This window comes from Stereum hirsutum, assembly GCF_000264905.1.
Source record: "Stereum hirsutum FP-91666 SS1 unplaced genomic scaffold STEHIscaffold_28, whole genome shotgun sequence".
NCBI classification, from domain to species: Eukaryota; Fungi; Basidiomycota; class Agaricomycetes; order Russulales; family Stereaceae; genus Stereum; species Stereum hirsutum.
Window position 1 is genome coordinate 190,609 of NW_006763158.1, and position 17,985 is coordinate 208,593.

The window sequence follows — 17,985 nt, forward strand, 5'->3', positions numbered from 1 at the left end:
ACAGGTCCATTGTATAATTGAAATCTCCATGCGTGGAAGCAGCCACCATACGAGAAATGTGGACATGGCTAGTTAGTTTGCAGCTGCCCAGACTAGTGCTTTCGAACAAATGTTCTCATTCTGAAAAGTTTTCACGGCCATTGTGCGCTTTCTTAGTGCCTTCTGAGTCCGTGTACACCAGTTGTGTTACATGTCTGTCAAAACCTGGCACCCTGAATGTTACAGGGAGATGGAGGTGCGTATGGTTGGCGTGTTCTATATTATTTAGACATCGGTCAGTGATGAAAGGACCGAACAAAACATGGGTCGATAGCACAAAACTAATGTAGTACGGTGAGTATGGTCTTAAGATCTCCTAAACGAACATGTTCTCACCTGTCGCAAAACAGGGAACCGGAGTTACGCGTTATAGCGGGGCATTCGCCTCGGATGGACCGAGGGAGAAGATAACTGGTCTGAAAAACGTCCAAAACATTAAGTGGCATGTTCAAACGCCGTGATGACGTCTGGATAAAGGACGAAACAATAGATCAACCGAACTTGGAGGATCATAACGCCGTCATGACTGCATAAAAATGTGGTTGGCAGACTCGGAATCCCCGTTCCAGCGTTGATGTCGGTTCTGTGGCGCCCTCTACCAACACCCTCTGTCAGACGTATCACTGGAACCCGTAGCCCTCACAGCCTGTGTTGACTTCATTTTTGAAACAGTCCGTGGTTGCCAGACGTAGCTGATCCTCGGGAAGTCAGTGCAGGACAAGGCGCCCACCCACCTGGTAAGTCCTGAGAAAGTGACCGAAAATCTGGCAATACGCAAAGACCCCGGTCTGATCTAGTTGACAGCTTCTGTCGTTGCATCATGGAAGTTTTCTTGTCTCATCAAAAGATGAGGATTCACCTCTTTGCTGGAACAATATTCAGCGAAATACCTACGCGCGCCATATACCTCGTAAGGGTGCACTGGTGCGCACTAAATATAGACCTGTATAGACCTTTGAAACGGAGATTGGATATATACATCATAAATCGTCAAGCAAAATATCTGTCGCATCACTTTGCGACTGCACCTCTTCTTCGTACTCTTCACGATCTTGGAGCGGCATCAACTCAGTTCCTTCACAATCTCTCCTTATGGTCTCTCAAATAATCCTCGGCATCTGTAGTCTCAGGAACTGTTGCTGCATTCTCCCACCTGGGCCCGCATGCTACTCATCCGTTTGCGCTTTATCTGCTACTGTGACAACGTGCCTGTTCAGTGGCACCCGAACGCCCAGCAGCTCTGACAGTATATTATTCCTTTTGGCTGAGACTAGGTTTGCCTGCCATAGCAGCTACAACGAGCCCGTACTTATGCGGAGATCGTGCTCCACATTCCTGACTGCGTGGGTACATTTTTGATGCAGCCATAGATTCAGTAGTTCCAATTGGACGAGAACCAGGCGAAAATAGCACTCATACGGCACCGTTTCGATTCACTTTCGATACTGTAAACTCTCGATAACGCTCAGACTTTGTGCCAAGGCCGAGATGCCGAGATATGAAACACTCCTTATAGCACACACAATTATCGCCTACATAAATACCACAGGACAGGTGACAGCCGTGTGGACGAGTGCCGAGCTTCCACAGAATCCAGGATCAAAGTCGTCACGGGGGCCACCGCATTTATACCGCATCCTTCCATTCTCTACTCTGAACTCTAAATACATGTAAACTCCGAAAATAATGTATGTCATTAATATACTATACTTACTAGAGGCATTGCGGGATATCTACATGCAGGTAAACGGACGTTAACAAGCTCGGCAGCGCATAAATAAAACAGCAAGGAACAAGGAATTGAGGCTACATAGTGGGGAAAGACCCTACTAAACACAGTGGTCCGAAACGATATAATGAACCGTGATGGGAGAAAAATCGATAATCGTGACAAGAACATAGCTTCAAATGAGGAAATGCGAAAGTGACGCCGCCGTAAAGATGCAATGTGATGCGAGATGAACTGCTCCTCAGAAACCCCACTCGGTCTCAGCGAGATTGAATCCAACCTTGGCCTTGTTCGTCTTGTAGTCTGGATTCTCTGCCACGAACTTCCTCCAGTAATGAACGTCGCGCGCCTGGAGAGGTCAGGTCCAGTCAGTGACGTATACTATGTCGCGCAAGTGATGCATATAAGACGTACCCAAACCTCACACTTCTTGTAGCTACCGTAGTTGTAGTCCCACATACGGAAGAAAAGCCTAACGAAACACATAGATGAGCGCTAGCACAATACGACGAGCGAAGATGGTCTCAACACTCACCCAAAGTTGAAGCGGCGGTGACTATGATGAACTTGATGATCACCAGGGGTGAGCATGTATTTGGACATTCCGGGGACGAGGAAAGGGATGATCAATGGGTGGAACATGGCGAACGACACGTGGTATTTATAACCTGTAATACAGGATGAGCTACATCGTGGAGGAAGTAAGGGTTCGACTGCGAACTCACCACTGTGGCCAATGAGCGTAGTGAAGGCGGTGATTGATAGTGGCGGGGCAAGGATGGCCCTGGAGGGTAGATTTAAAGTGGGTTTATGTACAGCCGGAAAAAGCAACAGGGACGTACAAGTTCTGGTTACCGTAATGGTGGATAACTACTGTCCAGAATAGCCATGGCCAGCCCACCATGATGAAGTTCTCCATCATCTCTGTTTTGATAAACATAATTAAACAAGCGTGACGGAGAGTTAGCGAGGCATTAAGGCTGACCTGCATAGCCCACAACAAAGACGTTCATCGCGTGCGAGTATTCATGATGAGCTTCATGAAGCATCCTAAAGATGACAACGAAGGACATTGGTACACGAATGGAAATATGAAATGGTAGACTGACTTGTAGAACCATTTATTTGCGTGGAAGAATCGATGCCCTTGCTACAATGCACTGTCAGACGGTCTTGCCCACACACTATTGTCAGCCAGTGGCACTCACGTAGAAGAACCAGTCGTGCTGCATTGCATGCACAAGGGGTCAGTTCTATGTAACCACGGTAATGATGACCAACTGACCATGAGCATATATCCGATGGTAGAAAGGGTGATGCTGGTAAAGCTTGGAACCTCCCATATCCATGGCCCTTGAGTAACAACGTGTCCGTATACTGTGCATGGAACGACGAAGGATAGAACTGTCGCATATACGCTATAATTGTCATAAAGATCAACAGGAAGATTTTTAGAGTGAAAAAGATGCATCCAACCTTGAGTAGTTACGATCCTTGGGTAGAGGGTAATATCGCTTCAAGTGACCAGCCTGATACATCAGACGAGTGACTTGATAGATGGTCTCGGCATCTGTGATGAATCAAAGGTGTAAGAGATACAAACAGAGTAAGGTAAAGACATGAAACTAGCGCACAGAGCATTGGCGCGATCGACAGGAGGATTCCGAACTGTTTTCATCAGAACGACAACAAATGAGCATGCAGCCGCGCTAGCAAACAGCGACATACTCACCGCTATACCTCGCAACAATGGAGTGGGTAGTAGATTCGTGACATTAGAAATGAGTGGGAGCCCTGCCGGGATGGTCTTGACGGAAGCGAAGTCGGAGCTCGCGACAACGGATGAGTTGGCAAAGATGGAGGCCATTTTCTCTATGTCGCTTTAACGCGGGTGTGCGTGGGTTTATAAACCAAACGACGGAGCCTCTACCAGGAGGGTGATGTACAACAAAAGGGGAGGTCTAGAAAGTTGGGAGAACGGGGCTCGGTCGCGGCGTTGATAAAGTTTTCGGTCACAGGCTATACACGATGCCTCGAGCGGAATCACAGTTTCAAGTGTGAGCCCATCATCACAGCTGTACAAAACCTACTATTCGGACGAGTTACAGTCCACTCTCCGACAGAGTGAATTCGTATCGTGAGAAACGCCGGCGCACTGAATCGGTCCTTCCGCATCGCCCGAAGCTGGGGAATGGCTCCATGCCCATCATTGCCCAAGGTCGTTTCAGAGGGGAAAGCCGTCTTCGATAGAGCTGTCTTAGTTCGGCAACCTCTGAGACAGGCCCCGGAAGTAACAGATAGCACAGCCGCAATACGAAGTCGAAACGAGGCTCCCCGCTCAAAACGAGCGGGTACGACCGGAGAGCGTTGCGTTCACCACACGCAATTCATACTCACATATGAGGTGGTGCACAAAGAGCCTTGCTTCTTTCTCTTCCGCGAGGAGAATACGTGAGCTTCTAACCGAAATCTTTGAGCCCTGCGTGCATCGACCGAGGTAGTGATTACTCCGAATAGCAGGGCGCCGAGTGGTCTGACGTCTAATCGCCACCTGTGCGGAACTTTTCACGCCAGTCAGTCTGTGTCTGTGCAAGCGAGAGAAAAGATCAATACAGCATATAGGCACCTACACAGTCAGAGATTCGGAGCCACTCTTAGCCGCATGGTCAAGCTTGTAAGAGTCAGTATGTTACGGGTCCATCAACGCATGACGGGATACCTAAAAGCCAGATCTGCTCGTCATATTGGGCAAGAGATCAACGTATCTGATAAATTCTTTGGACAAGGCCCTTCCTGAACTTTCTGCTCAGTAATCAGGCGCTAATAGCAATCCGCAGAACACGGGCGTACTCCCTCATCATGAACACCAACCATACGCTTAATGCCAAATAGCCTGACAATTTATAACAGCTACTCAGCCCGGACGCAAAAGTCGCGGGTAAAGGTTAACCTATGTGAGACCATCGGCATTAGAAGGACGTGGAATACAGCGTTCTCATCGGACATCAGAGGTCTAATACCAGTCAAGACAAGTTATTCTCAGCAACCTGAAAGAGAAGCTTGGTGGCCTGATAAGGGCAAACATATGTAGTTCATGGAGAGATCCACGTGAACCCATCTACATCATGTTCTTGGTATGCTTTCTGATGGAGTTTTGCGCACCGCGCCGTGAACTCAGTCGAGAACATCCACCGAGGGCCTGCTGAGATTCCACTGTAAAGAGAATCGATGTCATCCGAGGCTGGAGGCGCTGCGGAATTAGGAGATAAATCGAGTAAGGTCGTGCAATATATCGCCTGACTGTGGCCGCGGGGCGACTTCGAGCGCAAAAGCCATTAGGACGGTGACGGAGTTCGGCCTGTCGTCCAGTAAGATGGAGCTGCCAGTGCGCGGCCCCCGTGTACTATAGCCCCATGCAGTCCGATATCACCGCTCGTTCGAGGTACTCGATGGCACATCGTTGCAGTGACAACGTTGGATATCTCAGGATAAAAATATGCATGATTCCTGCCTCAATTTGCGGCATGTAAACGGAAGACGGTATCAACATCCGACGAGGAGGTAAGGAGGTAAGAAAACACTCACGCCCTGAATGAATAGAGTTGTACAACATTGCAAGTAGCCGAACTGAGATGGACGGCAGGCTCCGATAGCACTAGGGCACAAGCAGCTTCAAGAGAACTAGATCTCTTGGGAGAAATGTATGTCTCCACAACCGATAGGGGCGTGCATAGAATACCATAGTCTAAGCGGTACCTTTGTGGCGCGATTTAATTTTCGTGAATGGACTAAGAAATGTAGATCAGCCACGAAGCGCACAATGTTGTGGCTCTCAATTCAGTCAATAGCGGCGACCCTGAGTACCACCAAGAACGCCACAAAAGGACTCCTCAGGTCAAATAATCTGCACCACCGATGACACCGCAAGGTTTCTCGAGGTTTCCTCGGAACAGATCTGCCAGTGCTGACTCGATGTGCTCGGCTGGAGATGACGTGAGAAGCGTATGAACACTGCTATTCATTTGTATCTTGGGATAACATGATCCTACCGTGCACTTCGACCGCGGCATGCCTACGTACCGACCCACAAAAAGATCCAGCCTCTCCATCAGCTCTTCGTTGCTTGACAAGCGTGCAAGGAGTGTTTGTTCGGAACGAAAGTAAGCCACGTCAAGCCCGGCGTTCAAGGTCGAAAAAAGAAAGGTAAATGTCTGCTTTGGGTCCATACAGCTACGGGTGATGGTGATGGTGATGCTCTAGCACACGTAAAACAAGTGCTGAACAGATTCGATCGCGGAGACAATGCCAATGGGCAACGAGGAAGGACGTCAACCTCACTCTCCACGCAGAGGTGGTCAGCTTCGATAAACAAGACAATGCCAAGGCGTTCACAGTGTCATTCTGTGAACGAGATATCAGCTCACAACGAGGTTGTGTGAAGTTGATGGATGTCATTGCAGCGGCCATCGCTCGAGTCAAGTCACAGCCCTTGAACAGCTTTTGGCAGTTGTCGCACCTGACACCGTGCTCGTTCCAGCGCGATTCTGGGCTCCGCGCCTCGAGAATGAACGAATAAGCATTGACATGGATGTTGTCAACCCCTGCCGGCACGAAACAACTTCTCCGATTCCAACGCCTCACGGAGACAAAACACAATACGCGTTTCGACTGCGTCCTCATGCAAACTAGGTCGCACGCACACCAAATCCGAGTCGTTCACAGATGGAGGTAAACAACTTAACTGGGACAGCTACCAAGGTCCGATCTCGCATCATAGCATCAAGAAGTTGCCGTTGTCTGCCGCCGGTTCCGACTCGTCTCGGCGCAAAATTTGCGGCAACACGACCAATGGTGAGTCGGCGAGTCGCAGAGGGGTGTTACGTTGAACTTGAACCTAGACTGCTAAATGCCGCAAAATTGACACGTGTCACTTCAAGTCAAGTTCAATATTTAGGGAAGGTATGTCAGTCGAAAAACAGCTGACACAAAAATGGAGTTTTCGCCTGGCTATATCGCTTCCGAATATTAAGCCGGCCGAATCCCGATATTTAAGACCCAATCCTGACCCCTGGGACACCAGTGACCTTATATGGGCATGAAGAATAAAGCTGCATGCGCACCTCGAAGAACACAACATTGCTTGAAGTTAAAACGCATTAGATGGCTTCCTATTGAGTCGCCTGATCTTCAAGTTAAGGCCATCAGGCAGTGTGCATCAGAGCTGGGCGTTGTTGATGGGCAAGACGGATCATGGGTATACTTAGCTTCACCACCGACTCGGAGAGCCACCATCAGAGTCGTCCAGACTTGTAAATTTTCAGCAATCAAAGGAAAGATAGATATTCGGGACCCTCCTTGGACGAATGGAAACTTCAGATGGACAGGCGGGAAGGCGGGTGAGCGGGATGGGAGGAAAGAAAACTAAACAAGGCCCGGAGAATAGCGGGCACAATCGGAGTTGTCGGACCCTAAATGATAACGTGGGCCCAAACGCGTGACACGTCTCCTCGCTTGCCTCTCAATTGTTTCTTTCTCTCGGCTCGCCCGCAATGAAACTGCAGCTGGTTGGCTCTCTGCTTCATGCTTCGTCTTCCTAGTTCTTGAGCCTTTTGATCGCATCTTTCTCGTCTCCAGGACCCTACAAAAATTTGAACAGACTTGTCTCGTGTTTTCCCCACTCATTTTGTCCCATCTCACCTTACCAGGGAAACGAAGCTCAAACGAGGCGCAAAGTGCATCAACGACTTCGCACAGAAGTATCATCATTTCTGGTTCGTAGTCCTCATTGTCACCCCCTACAACATCTTCAGGCTGCCTTTCATCAGTTGTTCATGACCAGCGTCACGCTGAAGTTTACCATGAAGTTGAAGTATGGCGCCAGCACAGGATGGTGGGGATGATGGGGAGCCCCCAAGACCTTTCCAGTACCCCTTTTCTTAATGCATTTGAGGCGTTATATGATTTGGCACGTCTTATGTTTCATGTCCACTCACACTAATGCCGCCCGTCGAGGACAGGTATGGTATAGACTTTCCTGTTTAGAGGGTGAAATCGACGACGAGCGCAACAAGCGTCGTTTTATTGAGCCGGCATACAATGGGCGTGGCGTGTCAATAGTTCTTATCCTTCGCATTCCATGCGCTCTCAAAATTGGCGCCTCTTTTTTAGAGCATTGCCCCCTCTTTTCACCATGAAACCTGACTTCTGCCAAGGTCCATGGGATTTCGAACCTCTCCGAGCCCCTTATGCATATCAAGAAGTCCATTATTTCAAGGCTTCCGTGTTCCGTGCAGTAAGGACGCCTTCCTTAGTAGCTGTTGAGATCATACCGTGCAAGTCGCGTACGACAATCCTGAACCCTATCATCTCCATCTTAGTAGTGTTTCTAATCCTAGCGCTCTTGGTCGCACAACAGTCAGGAACTCTAGCACCGGGTCTTGAGAGGGCTTCTGTGACATCCGGAAGAAACCCACCTAATATATGTTGCGATGCAGATACGCTGCTCGCGGAGCGCGCGCTCGTTGAGCGGGAAAAGAGACGCGGTCCACCTCAAATGGTCGGTACATCGGTCTCGCGGATGGGTCCATAGAGTCCTACGGTCACCGCGGGGGATATCCTTCTCAAAGACCGCGGTCCCTCGGCTCCAAGAGAATACACTAAAACACATGATACTCACGGTTTTCCGAACTATTGCCTATGCTTGTCTTCGTACTGGCTTTCCCAGCATCAAAACAACTTCCGCCCTATCATACCTGACACAAGTGGGATCACAAAGAGTTGCCTCGCGTTCTGATTGTATCCTTGCCAGAAACTGTATAACGGACTACAAGGTACTCCATCAGCATCGGTTCCGGGTAGGGCGTACTGAAGATCTCAGGTCTTTATCTAGGATGTCGTACTCACGGTGGACGCGGGCAGACGGAGGCAGACGGATTTCCAGGCAAGGTCACTCGGCCCGCACTCTAATGTGCGGCGAGCTCTATTTTCCTCGAATTTTTGCGGAATGCATTAGTGGATTATGACTGGTCTACCCAGAATACCGTGATAATTGCAGTATTGCGTCGCAGCTAGCGATAGTATCAGTTTCAAGTTTGGGGTTCCCCAAAGCCGACCAAACCGAGCTTCATCGAGCTTCCAATGATCATGATGCGACGACGGCGTCTAGATGCCATCCAATGGCTGCACAGCGCACAAGAAGGCAAAACTCACACTATGCACTACTGGCACCGACTGCTTGTTCGGAAGCTATCATACCCGCGTTTACCAGGTATGTTTAAAGGTGCCATGTCAGGGCGCAAGGTGCATCACCATTCGTCCGCACATCATCAGGTCGGTTTTTATCAGGCTTCATATAACTCCTCATCGTGCTGATCATCTTTTCCGTCGTTATCCACAGCTTCGAGCACCACCATTCCACTTCCACTTCCATACGACGCCCTCCAACTTCCACTTCCATACAACTTGATCCACTTGCACGACAAGCTCAGTATCAGCCTCAATCTTTGTCCTCGACCGCAACTTCATAATTTGTGACAATCATGGCTATCAAGAAGGGCGAAGTTGCGTTCATCACCGGTGCTGCCTCTGGTCAGTCCACACCACAGCGTGCATCGAAGCTTCATGGCGGAAACTGAGAACTGACTCATACCCCTCTTTTCCGTGGTGCTGTGTTGTCTGATCGTCTCTAGGTATCGGAAAGGCTCTCGCTGAGAACTTGGTCGACCAGGGGTATGTCACACACTCCCTACGTAGGGTATGCACATACGCTAATTTGGTCTCACTGTGTGCTGTGTAGCGGCCGCGTCGTGATTGTCGACCTGAACGAGGATGCAGGTAAAGCCTACGCCGAGGAGCTCAACAAAAAGGCGGGATCGGCCGTTGCCATCTCTGCCAAAGCAGATACGACAAAGTTCGAGGAACAGCTCGCTGCGTACGAGCTCGCGAAGGAGAAGTTCGGTCGGATCGACTATGGTACGCCTTTCAAACTCCCCACTCACCCCTGCCCATTAACGAGCACACACTGATGCACGATGCCCCTGTTCTTTACTCACAGTCTTCGCCAATGCCGGCATTGCCGAACTCCCCTGGCTCACACCCGGCCCCGCTCGCTCCGTCTCCGACGCCCTCTCCCAACCCATAACCCCACCCAACCTCGCTACCGTCAATATCGACCTCATCGGTCAACTGAACACCGCTGCGCTCGCTCTTCAGATCTTCGAGCGCCAGGAAAAGAATGAGCTCGGGTTGAGGGGCAAGTTGATCCTCACTGCAAGTGTGTTTGGGTATTATCCATGCGCGAGCATGCCGATGTACGCGACGGCGAAGGCGGGGATCGTTAATTTCATGAGGAGCGCTGCGGTATTCTTTAAGGCAAGGGACGTTACGGTCAACTGCAGTATGTGCTACATTCCCCCTCTTTCTCTCAGAAGTGGGCAGTGAGCTGATGACATGGTAAATTATTTTGACTCGTAGTTGCACCGAATTTGATTGGTATGCTTTCGTCTCTTCACTTCGCTTACATGTACCATGCTAATCTTCTTCTACATTGATTGCTCATAGACACCCCTATCGCACCTGACGTTCTCTTCATCCCCTTCCGCGAGCAAAACCTCCTCACGCCCATCTCCCTCGTCGTCGAGCAATTCAACGTGCGTACCATTCCCACCTCAGCTCTTCTTCCTCTCTCGGTTCCTCGCTGACCTTCATATTCCAGTCCCTTCTCGGCACCTCAACCACAACGGGCCAAGCCATCTCCATAAACGGAACTGACGTATGGGTCCACCCGCCCGAAGCCGTCAAGTTCGAGGAGAACGACGCGGCCTGCAAGCTCATTGATTCTGAGATCGCGAAGTTGTTTGGATACGCTTGATCTTGTCTCTCCCTCTATCTCTTACTGTTCGGATTGTGCGTTGAAATAGCTTGAGTCGGTCGTATCGGTAACTGGATGCGGGTGTATATATTCGGTCGTCGTTTATTACAATAAAATTATGAAGAGCGACTGTATACAATCCACTTCAGGCCTGCGTCTGGAATTTGAAAGTTTGAACTCACATTCGTGGGTCTGCTTGTCTGGGGAAGAATAATGATAGTTTGGCTTGGAGTCGTGGGGGCCCTCTGGAGGACCGAAGTCGAGGTGGAACGGCCGACTCACTCGATGTGGCGCGCCACCCCTCTTCGCCAGCAGGTTGTTCGTATTTTTTCCATTCACTAGTACATGCACACTGGCCTAGACGTAGTCATAGCCAAAACCAACGTTTGTGTTGCATGCTAGGAGTTATCAGGACTGCCGAGACGACAAAGACAAAGAACTTCAAGTACACGAGCCTGACTCAAAGAGGTCCTCCTGCCCGTGCGCTAACCCTCCAAAATAAGCCGTAATCGCCTTCAACTTGTTCCCCATCCATTCCTCCTCAACTTCCACCCTTTCCACCCCATCTCCAACGTCATTGTGTCTCCGTTTCCGCTTCGTACCCTGCTTCTCCAGCCCGTGTCCACCGGCCTTTATGCCCTCAGCCCCCGAGATTCCCAACTCCGTATCATCTACACCAACATCGAGCAACTCCGCAATCTGCTCAAGATTCGAGTTCCTCGGTAAATAATACGCCACATTCTTCGTTATCTTTCTCGAGAGCTCGAACAAGTCCCGACCCTGGATAGGACGTATACAATCGAGCGTGAACTCCGGGTGCTGATTTTCCACTTTCCCTTCTACGTCTGGGACCGTCGCTGTAACCGCGGTGAGATCGAGCGTGGAGCCGTTCAGGTATGACGGACCGCCCCAGGGTGGACTTAGGAATACGACGTCGATGGGATGTTTTCGTCTTCTATGGCTGGGACTAGGGCCAGAGTGATCGAGTGGCGGAGGTGAATTGCTGGCGGACTGGATGATAGGCTGGTCGACGAGGGATTGGGCGAAGGAGATGTAGTCCCCGAGGATGAACTCGATTCGGTCGGCGACGCCGTAGATTGTTGCGTTGTGTCGGGCGAGGGCGAGACGGGTAGGTGAAGTGTCGAGGGCGATTACTACATTATATGTTTATTTGGATAGAAAGGGAGAGAAGGCAAGACAAATGCCCAGAACTCAACTAGGACGGTTGACCACAATGACACACGGAAAATATGAAGGAGCCGAGGGGAAAGAGACGTACCTCGCTCGCACGTCTGCGCAAACGCGATCGCGTTTCCGCCCACACCACAAAACGCATCCAGAATAGTCCCACACCTACACCTCTCCGCGATTTGAAGCGCTATGGCCTCTGGAGTGACGCTATACCAGCCTTCTTCGTCCAGTAGACATCCTTGGTCGTAGAGTGAGAAGAAACGAGTTCGTTGCGAAAAGTCTATATATACAAGAAGATATTGAGTTCAGGTTCAGCTAGTCGTTGAAGAAAGAAACCTGTCGAGATATGAAGGAATGAGACGCACATTTCTGAAGATGATCTGGTACTTCTGAAGCGGAGGTATAGTATGGTACGAGGTCTGTAGCGTCGTACACTTCATTCCCTGGACCGAGCAATCCTGGACTTGTCCGTCGTTTTTTCGCGGGTGGTCCCTGTTCGTCCTTTTCTTCCTCCGTTCGTCCACGACTAGTCGATATCAAGAATTCTCCCCCAGCTTCTAAATCTGATGTCGATGGCGTGTCTATAGAGGTAGAAGCAATCGACTTCGCAGGTTTTGATGTAGGTGTGACTGGGGAAGACTTGGACGGTGACGGGGACGAAGGTTGGGCATTGAAGACCTGTAGAAACCGAGAAAGACCGGTCGGATTCAACTTTTTCTTCAGCTTTTTGCTCATGATAATCAACTATAGAAGGTCGTCGCGAAGTAGAGGCAATATGTGTGGTGGAAAGGATGTTGAGGGCGAAAGCCAGAGCCAAGAAACGCGTCTCGACTTGACGCCACATTCGTGTTTGGAGGCGCCACAGTGGCACCTCGCCGTCCTTTGTTCATACTCGAAAAGTTCAAGTCACGGTGGTGGTAATCACAGAGATTTTATTAGAAGGGCAGGCAGTAAAATATGTTGGTCATGTTCTCTATCGATGTCAGTGATTTTGATGGTATGATACTACAGCAGAATCAGGCAGCTAACCGCTCGCTGCCGGTCCTCACCATACCCACTGATCCTCTCGCGCTTCACAAGAAACACTTCCACCTAATCGACATCCAGTCCATCCTCTTCAACCTCTTCAGCATGCCCTTTCGAGCTCACAGAAGACTCCGGTCTCTTCCTTCGACTGGTCTTCTTATTCGGCGCGCGACGCCCACGAGCGGGCACAGCAGACCCACGATGATCACTGTCAGAAGAGAGGAGCTCATCTACTTCACTGGTTGAAGCCTCGCCCATCCCCTCACTTCCGTAGATTTCAGTGACAGGTCGTTGAGAAACCCACTTCAAACTCCTGTCGAGCTCATCAACTTTACTGGTAGCGGCCTCGCCAACACCCTTACTTCCGTCGGAGATTTCAGTGACAGGTCGCTGAGAAACCCACTTCAAACTCCTGTCCTTGTTCGGGTGAGGTCTCTTTTTGTTCTTTTTTCTTGTCCTCATCTGTGCTTTGTCCTTCCCTTTTCCCATCGCCTTCTTTCCCGCCTCCGCACCCTCGAGGTGGACAGTAAATGAATATTGACCGTCAGCACGAGTAGAATCGTCTGAGGCATCTGAATCCACAGGGGGCGTAGCATTGTCAGAGCGAGCGACTGTCTGAGGTTCTCCCGGAGCCGACGTAGCACCAGCACTAGCGGAAAGGCTGGCATTATTGACCCGGGGATCAGCACTGGGAGATAACATCTTGTAGTGCTTGGAATGAGTTCGCGACGAACTAACACCGGGAAATAATATCTTGAAGCGCTCAAATTGCGACGAGCTCTCTGAAGGCACGCCCCTATACGTTGTCGCTGAGATTGGCTCAAATCGCAATCCAGGATACGGTGGCGTACTGGACTGAGGAGCTTGCCCGACCGTGGCAGAGAGTTCTGGTAAGGATGCGATTGCAGGCGAAGTTACGGTTTCGGAAGTCAGGGCTGATGCAAGTGCCGACGGAGACGAAGGAGTAGGAGATCCTAGTTGTGTTGAATCCAATACCGACGAGCCAGGTGCCATTCCAGAAGATCCTGAGGCAGTAGACCAAGTAGGGGAACTCTGTCGTTCGTACAGAGCAGTGGCACTAGATGCAGCACGTTCAGTAGGAGTAGCATGCTGTTTCACTCCTGTGACGTGAAATGACGCGGAGGACGAATCAGATACTAAGGACCGCGCTCTTGCTCGTGCTCGGCCTGATGTAGGGGATGCAGACGTTGGAACCTGTAAATGATACTTATGAGCTGGGGTGATTCTGACCTGCGAAGGTTGGGAAGACGTTACGCTTTCACTGGGTTCAGAGGGCAGTACGACAGGGGACTCTGCGTCGCGTCGAGCCTCTGGAAATGGATGTCGAGAAACCCTATCTAGACTCTCCATGCATTCAGTACACCCACTGAATGCACAGATCGTGCAGCTACGTGAAGCGTTGAGGGTCTTGGCTTGTTGGACAATGCGAGCGAATTCCTATGACAGAGTAGGAAGAGATAAATGAGGGTGACAGATGAGTGAGCGCTACCCGTGGTCGAAATATGAACGCAGAGAGGATTCAAACTCACCTCTGGAAAATGGTCAGGATCTGACAAAGAGGGTATCTTGAGGCATTGACACGTGTCATTGAGACACATTACGGTGCTATGTAAGAGGGAGGAATGTTGCATGAACGTGTGGGAGTAAAGGTCAGCGCGGAACATGAAGAAATTGGTGGCACGCGACGCACGACAATCGCCAAATTGGAAAGGTCGGTGCTATGCTCGATTGTCGAAGAACTGGACTGCATGATACAGGATCAGGATGGGATATTGGTATCAGCAGGGGCGACGAGTATGCAAAGAACATTGTGAACGCTCGCCATACCTGGTATGATATCGAGAATGAGAGCGAATGCGAATGTCGAGACGATAGAAGCAAATTTGCTGGATGAGGAAGGGCGTACCAGATAATCACGAAGGTGGCGCACGAGATTGTGTCGCAAGTGTTCAATGGAGCCCGGAACTCCCGACAAAGGTGTACGATCGCTTCAGTATCGCGCCTGAAGCCGAGGGAAGTCCGACGTCGACAATGGGAAAGACCTCAGAGGAGACAATGGAAAGGGTGTCGCGATTCACAAAAGCCTCTTTGTCCTGACTGGTGACAACAATGGTAAGAAGCGAACCAGAGCCAACGTCGAGCAAGCTCCGAGGACTCAGCAAAAAACCAACCGCAGAGGCTATAACTAGGGAAGTGAGACGTGAGGAGCTCCAGAGGGAAAAGTGAGGTGAAGTGAGAGGTGAAATCTACGAGAGGCCACAGAGACACGAAGAAGTGGGGAAGAGGGGAGGTTCAAGTTCGAGACCCGAACAGATCCGAAGTTGTACGCGACACATTAGATTTACCACGGTCACGATACCGTGTCGTGGTTATTCCGTTTCCGGTTTACTGAAGATTCTAATTTGAGAATTTAGAGGCGCGCCTTGTTCGCGTATCTGTGCCAACGCCATCGCGTTCGGCATAGAGTGAGAAAAAACAAAATGGATCACAAACAGCGATAGCAATAGTACGGTAACGATAGAGCTCGTTCAGACCACAACAAAGCAGTAATGAGAGTCTGAGACTGGAGAACTCGGAAGACGCTACACATCGCATGCGGGTAAGTAAATCATAGGAGGAGAACCAGAAAGACATAAGGGTATAAAGGAGTGGCATGTAAGTAGTCAAGTAGGAGTGTCCTCAACCGAAGAGAATGTACTAAGCAGCGACTGACGTTGAATGGCCGTGCGTGAGAGCATTTATATGGATGAGTCGAACAAAGCAAAGCATAACAAGATTGATGGAGGAGACATATTATGAAACAAATCACTCGATGATATGAGTGATAGGATGCAATGGAGACAATGATGACAAAGACAGAAAGGCGGTAAACAGAGAAGAAAAGGAGGGAGACGAGTTGAAGACCACCTACCTTGAACCAACACCTCCAACGATCGACCAAACCCACACGATAAACCCTCCTGGGCCCCTCAGAATCGCTTCAACGATCTCATAGCACCCACCCCTCAACCAGACCCTGGCCCTCTATACGTTTTGGGGCGATGTTTTGACGGGAGACGACTCTGGCGTGTGTAACTGCATTCTGGTCGACAAAGAGCTCGAAGGAGCGCTCCCACCCAAAGCTCTGGTCCTGCTCCACCCAATCCGCCCGCTAGTGCTGCTGAACTTTAGACGCTTCATGAGAGGCTCGTCGTCGTCTTCACTCGAGCTTTCCTGGAGCTCTTCAATTCGCCTCTTCGGCCCTATGAATTCTCGGACGGGCCAAAGCATCTGACCTCCGCTGGTGGATTTGGTGGGCGTCGCAGATGGAGAGGGTAGACCGCTTGAGGAAGGGCCATGCAAACGACGCGGAGAGGAACGATCAGTCGACGGCACCTTCGACGGCATTCCAGCAGTTGAGCTCGAGGGGAGAACCACATTCGGTCTCACCAGCCCCTGGGCACCTTTATCATTCGTCTTTTGGCGTTTCGAGAGACGTACTTCTACATCATCATCATCATCATCCTCCTCCTCCTCCTCCTTGAGTTCTTCAACACACCTTTCCAGCCACACAGGGTCTCGCATGAGGGCGAAGCTCTGAGCATTGTTTTTGGGCTTTACAGGAGTTGCACTGGGAGTGGGAAGACCGTGGAGTCTCGTCGATAGCGGTACTGCAGGAAAAATGTTCGAGGAGTCGGGAGTGTTGGATAGAGGAGAAGTACGTGCAGTGGATCTAATGGGCATGGCAGGTCCGCGCGTTGAGCTCGTAGATGATGGTATCGGAGCAGGCAGATCGGGATTTAAAACGATCGATAAACCACGCTTGTTGAACTGAAGAGAGTGTCCGACAGGAGGAACAATAGTAGCCTGAGCAACGACAGGAGGAACGACAGTAGTCTGAGCAGGAAGGACATTTTTTGGCGCAGCAGCAGCAGGGCGAGTACCGGCCGCAGAATCCTTGAGAAGAGAGGCGCAGTCAGCAAGAAGGGAAAGAGCAGCAGTGTTGAGGAGATGAGCCGGTCTTGCATCTGGTGCAGAGTTAAGACGAGTTGATGCAACGACGGCAGCAGTAGTAACTTGATCCTGGGAGCCAGTTTCTTTCTGGACAACGACGGCAGGGAGACGAGCTGCACCAGTATCCACACTCGCACTAGGAACCAGCGGGCTTGACTGGTCAATGGCAACTTTGCTGTTCTCTTTTGTCTTTGCGCTTTTTGTTTTCGTCTGTTTAGGTGTGTCGGTGGGCTTCTTGTGGTCTCCAGCAGCTTGAAGGGTTTTGATTGGGGGAATCAAGGATGGGAGGTTCCTATTTTCTACCGAGGACGAAGAGGGCGCTGCATGTGCTGGAGAAAGGGATAGGCTTTGTAGCAAAGAAGGATCACCGACGCGGGCAGTGATGTAGGAGCGGCATTGGTCACAGCCATTGACGGCGACGCAAGCACAGCAGCACTGTGGCACGTAGAATAGATACGCGTCTCGTAAAATGGCAGTGACGAGCTGATATGGGGAAGATGGGTGAATGAGAGAAAGGGTATGCGAGCGGCGGACAACGCACTGGAGAATTTTTCGGAAGCGATGTGGTCGCTATCCATTGCTTTTTACAACTACACTTCTTGGCTCTGCACATTTCCGCGCTCAGTTCTCGTAGATGGCTGTCGTGTGCGGACAAGCAGAGGGGTCGTATAAGCGCGGAAGATTTGGAAATCTCGACAATATATGACGTGCCTCGTATATTCACAATGCAAAGAACGTATGTTGCCTTTGTCCAAGTTGGGAGAGAATGTTTGTGGAGAGTGTGTGATGTGTGTCCAGATGTGTCGCCGGCGCTGCAGTGAGCCTCCCAACGTCGATCGACGCGTCCAGTCGTTTTGATGTCACGTACAAGCCCGAACAAAAGCGAGGTGAATGTATTGGGGAAGTATAAAGAGAAGCGCGACGCGAAAGAAGCTTCTTGTGCCTCTATCAGCAACAACGCGAGTATGTAGTCTGCAATATGAGATGTAGGTTGCGATGAGGGATGATGAGAGCAAGACGAGGAGCGGAGAGAATATGATGCGAGAGATGAAGGAGCAACGAGAATGGATATACGATCAGAGGTTTGTGGTCGGACAGAGACGCTTTTACAACTCCG

At 50.3% G+C, this 17,985-nt stretch overlaps 5 protein-coding genes across 5 annotated transcripts; 1 reads left to right on the forward strand and 4 right to left on the reverse strand.

Annotated features, from left to right (window-relative positions):
- Positions 1 to 1,748: 1,748 nt before the first annotated feature.
- Positions 1,749 to 3,717, reverse strand: STEHIDRAFT_173181 (uncharacterized protein). Its single transcript, XM_007311554.1, has 12 exons — positions 3,501 to 3,717; positions 3,403 to 3,436; positions 3,245 to 3,338; positions 3,054 to 3,186; positions 2,977 to 2,994; positions 2,878 to 2,918; positions 2,754 to 2,818; positions 2,611 to 2,692; positions 2,494 to 2,552; positions 2,304 to 2,436; positions 2,183 to 2,240; positions 1,749 to 2,117 (listed from the first exon to the last, which is right to left on the reverse strand). The coding sequence occupies exons 1-12, from the start codon at positions 3,633 to 3,635 to the stop codon at positions 2,010 to 2,012; spliced, it is 960 nt and encodes a 319-aa protein (XP_007311616.1). The 5' UTR covers positions 3,636 to 3,717; the 3' UTR covers positions 1,749 to 2,009.
- Positions 3,718 to 9,306: 5,589 nt separating this feature from the next.
- Positions 9,307 to 10,207, forward strand: STEHIDRAFT_69683 (NAD-P-binding protein; the record flags this gene model as incomplete). The annotated part of the gene is made up of 3 exons (XM_007311505.1): positions 9,307 to 9,359; positions 9,564 to 9,739; positions 9,822 to 10,207. 3 exons carry the CDS (start codon positions 9,307 to 9,309, stop codon positions 10,205 to 10,207), a joined length of 615 nt encoding a protein of 204 aa, XP_007311567.1.
- Positions 10,208 to 11,078: 871 nt separating this feature from the next.
- Positions 11,079 to 12,570, reverse strand: STEHIDRAFT_173183 (S-adenosyl-L-methionine-dependent methyltransferase; the record flags this gene model as incomplete). The annotated part of the gene is made up of 3 exons (XM_007311555.1): positions 12,194 to 12,570; positions 11,917 to 12,108; positions 11,079 to 11,791 (listed from the first exon to the last, which is right to left on the reverse strand). Exons 1-3 carry the CDS (start codon positions 12,561 to 12,563, stop codon positions 11,079 to 11,081), a joined length of 1,275 nt encoding a protein of 424 aa, XP_007311617.1. The 5' UTR covers positions 12,564 to 12,570.
- Positions 12,571 to 12,792: 222 nt separating this feature from the next.
- STEHIDRAFT_143253 (uncharacterized protein) lies at positions 12,793 to 14,625 on the reverse strand (the record flags this gene model as incomplete). Its single annotated transcript, XM_007311556.1, has 5 exons — positions 12,793 to 14,069; positions 14,106 to 14,185; positions 14,243 to 14,312; positions 14,405 to 14,440; positions 14,566 to 14,625. 5 exons carry the CDS (start codon positions 14,623 to 14,625, stop codon positions 12,921 to 12,923), a joined length of 1,395 nt encoding a protein of 464 aa, XP_007311618.1. The 3' UTR covers positions 12,793 to 12,920.
- A 1,274-nt stretch (positions 14,626 to 15,899) lies between these two features.
- Positions 15,900 to 17,278, reverse strand: STEHIDRAFT_163842 (uncharacterized protein; the record flags this gene model as incomplete). Its single annotated transcript, XM_007311557.1, has 2 exons — positions 15,900 to 17,160; positions 17,241 to 17,278. 2 exons carry the CDS (start codon positions 17,276 to 17,278, stop codon positions 15,900 to 15,902), a joined length of 1,299 nt encoding a protein of 432 aa, XP_007311619.1.
- Positions 17,279 to 17,985: the final 707 nt, after the last annotated feature.